At 35.8% G+C, this 2,500-nt stretch overlaps 1 protein-coding gene across 1 annotated transcript in view; it reads right to left on the bottom strand.

Moving 5' to 3' along the window:
- The window catches only part of ppme1 (protein phosphatase methylesterase 1), a 16,725-nt gene extending 15,283 nt beyond the window's left edge, over positions 1-1,442 (bottom strand). The window contains exon 1 of the mRNA XM_053687847.1: positions 1,122-1,442. Coding sequence (XP_053543822.1) covers positions 1,122-1,207 — 86 coding nt within the window. The 5' untranslated portion in view covers positions 1,208-1,442. The remainder of the gene's footprint in view (positions 1-1,121) is intronic.
- Between the last annotated feature and the right edge of the window lie 1,058 nt (positions 1,443-2,500).

Raw genomic sequence — 2,500 nt, 5'->3', positions numbered from 1 at the left:
TTGCAAAACACAGCATGAAGCTGTAAAAAAAAAAAAAAAAAAAGACACCCCATGTTCTGTTAGATGTGTTTTGACTACTTTTAAAATGAACATTGTATAATTATATCAGTTGGAGCCTAAGAAATATTTTGTTAAAATGTTTATTTCACAGGGTACGATGAAATGTTTTTAAGACCCTGTTCAACAATTGTACATATCGCCCCATTCCTCATTCGCTTTTCTACGCTCTTACGATTGTTTTCAATAAAGAAATTAAGTCTTTCGAAACATGTGTCTACTGCGATTCCTCCATGAACGTAAAGGGTCACAACAACATCTCTGGGTAACATGAAGACATAAGAACATAAATCTTTCAGAAGGGCCCCAGGCAAAATAAATGTCTGGGGCCCTTCTTAAAGATGACATAATCTAGGTTCACTTCTGCCTGTGGAAAACACTGTAGATGACAGAACTGGATTCAGGGATCTGCTGCTCATGAATTTCCTCTGACTCTCACTGGCTGTTGTTTATCGCTGATATAACAAACATAATACATCAAGACACCTGGAAGACATTTCTATGTACATGATATGTATTGCAATATATAGGTTTGCTCCCAGCAAAACTGTCTGATGGTACATTCTTAATGTCTACAAAAATAAATAACACTTTATAAAAAAAAAAAAATTACATTTGCAAGGATTCAACACAGTACAACACAACAAATAATCTGGTTCCAACCAGTTTATGGCCTAATTGTAATTGTGTTTTATAAAATGCTATAAAAGAGAGTGATATCTCAGAAAATTGTATTGACAATCATTATATCGATATTGTCGTCATATAGCCCAACTCTAGATATAGCACACAGACTTACTGAGCGTGCAAGACAGACAGACGTTTTATAGGTCCACATTGTGCCTATTGAACTAAAAGTCGTGACATTAGTGTTTAAGAGGTGGACAGAAGCCAGCTAACAAGGCTAGCTAATGCGCGCCCGCGCGCGCACGCACACACACACACACACACACACACACACGATAAACACGCCCACGATAAAAACGCCGACATTGTTAGCTTAACTAGCTCCGTTAATAAACGTTCATGTTTGTGTATTTACATTTCTTAAACTACTAACTTACCCCATTTTCATTTTTGAGCCCGACTGTAACCCTCCTGCCGTCGGGGGTCTGGAAGCTAACAAATTCAAATGCAACTGTCTCTCCATTTCTGAGATTAACACCTTTCCTTAGCAAAATCCGCTTGTCGTTGCACCATATAAATGTTTTATTGTTATTTTTACAAACTAGTTTAAAGCTAGTTAACAGCTAGTTTACAAATATGTAGCTATAGAAATCTAACCAAACCCCTCACAAGCAAAAGCCACCACCCACCAGCGGGCTTTCTCAGCGCAGCATTGTAGGAAATAGAGGCGACCAACTGCCGCTTTACTGCACAATCTATATGCGCTGTGCCTGTCTGAGAACTACATTTCCCATAAAACATATCAATTAAGGACTGCAAAGACGTGGAGCCCCAGCAAGAAGATGAGGTAATGCTCGAGTGACATGCTGAGCATCTGTTTTTAGACACGATAGTGGGGACTTTTTTTTTGTTTTGTTTTGTTTTTAACTCTGCAGGATTTACAACTTTACAACTCGTAAAAACTGGTCAAGCCGAATAAAAAAAAAAAGTTTGCTTAATTATAATTTTCGTTTTAGCATATAAACTTCATTCTTCATATTGACAGAACAGCTTCAGACTCTAATCCTGAAAGACTACAGCACGGAAATGTGTTGTTCGGCAACGAGTCGACTCTCTGAACCGGCTCTTTTATATGAACTTTGGACGCCAATTCTGAATACTGATGAATCGGTTTAAATAAAAATAAATTGAAATGAAATAAATAAATACATAAGTAAATAAATAGGAACAAGACAAATACGAGGGTCAGTCGAATGAAAACGTTCCTTTTTATTTTGCATTGATTATTGTAAATAAGTGTCACAGAAGTGTACCTGGTAAAAGGTAGTACTAGACGGCGGTATTGAGGACAATGTACTAGTAATAAATAAATAAATAAACAAATATCTTTATATCTGCAAATTTAATGTAGCGTTTCTGTAATTTAAATAATTTGACTCACCTTCATTTCATATCGGAATGCTTGCTGTTCCTCTGTTTAATTATCGAGCAGCTGTTTTTACATACATTAGTTATTACAAATGCAATTCAGAATACAATGCATTAAATAATAAAATTAATTATAATTACAATTATATAATGTAATTCATTGAACCATATAAGCACTGTATAGGCAAAAATCTATGAAAAATTTTGGCCACCTTTGAAAAAAAAATCTGGTAGTGACCTGTCTAGGAGTCGAAAGAAATGGCTCATATTAGTGCGATGAACTGATTGTTCTGACTCACTGAAAAGAACCGTAATTTCTGTCATGTATTCCATTTTAAAGCGGTAGTTTGCCCCAAATAAAATGTACACAATGCCCCAAAGATTCTTT

This window comes from Ictalurus punctatus, chromosome 18, assembly GCF_001660625.3.
Source record: "Ictalurus punctatus breed USDA103 chromosome 18, Coco_2.0, whole genome shotgun sequence".
Taxonomy (NCBI): Eukaryota; Metazoa; Chordata; class Actinopteri; order Siluriformes; family Ictaluridae; genus Ictalurus; species Ictalurus punctatus.
The sequence above is the reverse complement of the archived record's forward strand: the minus strand, read 5'-3'. Positions and strand labels throughout refer to the sequence as shown.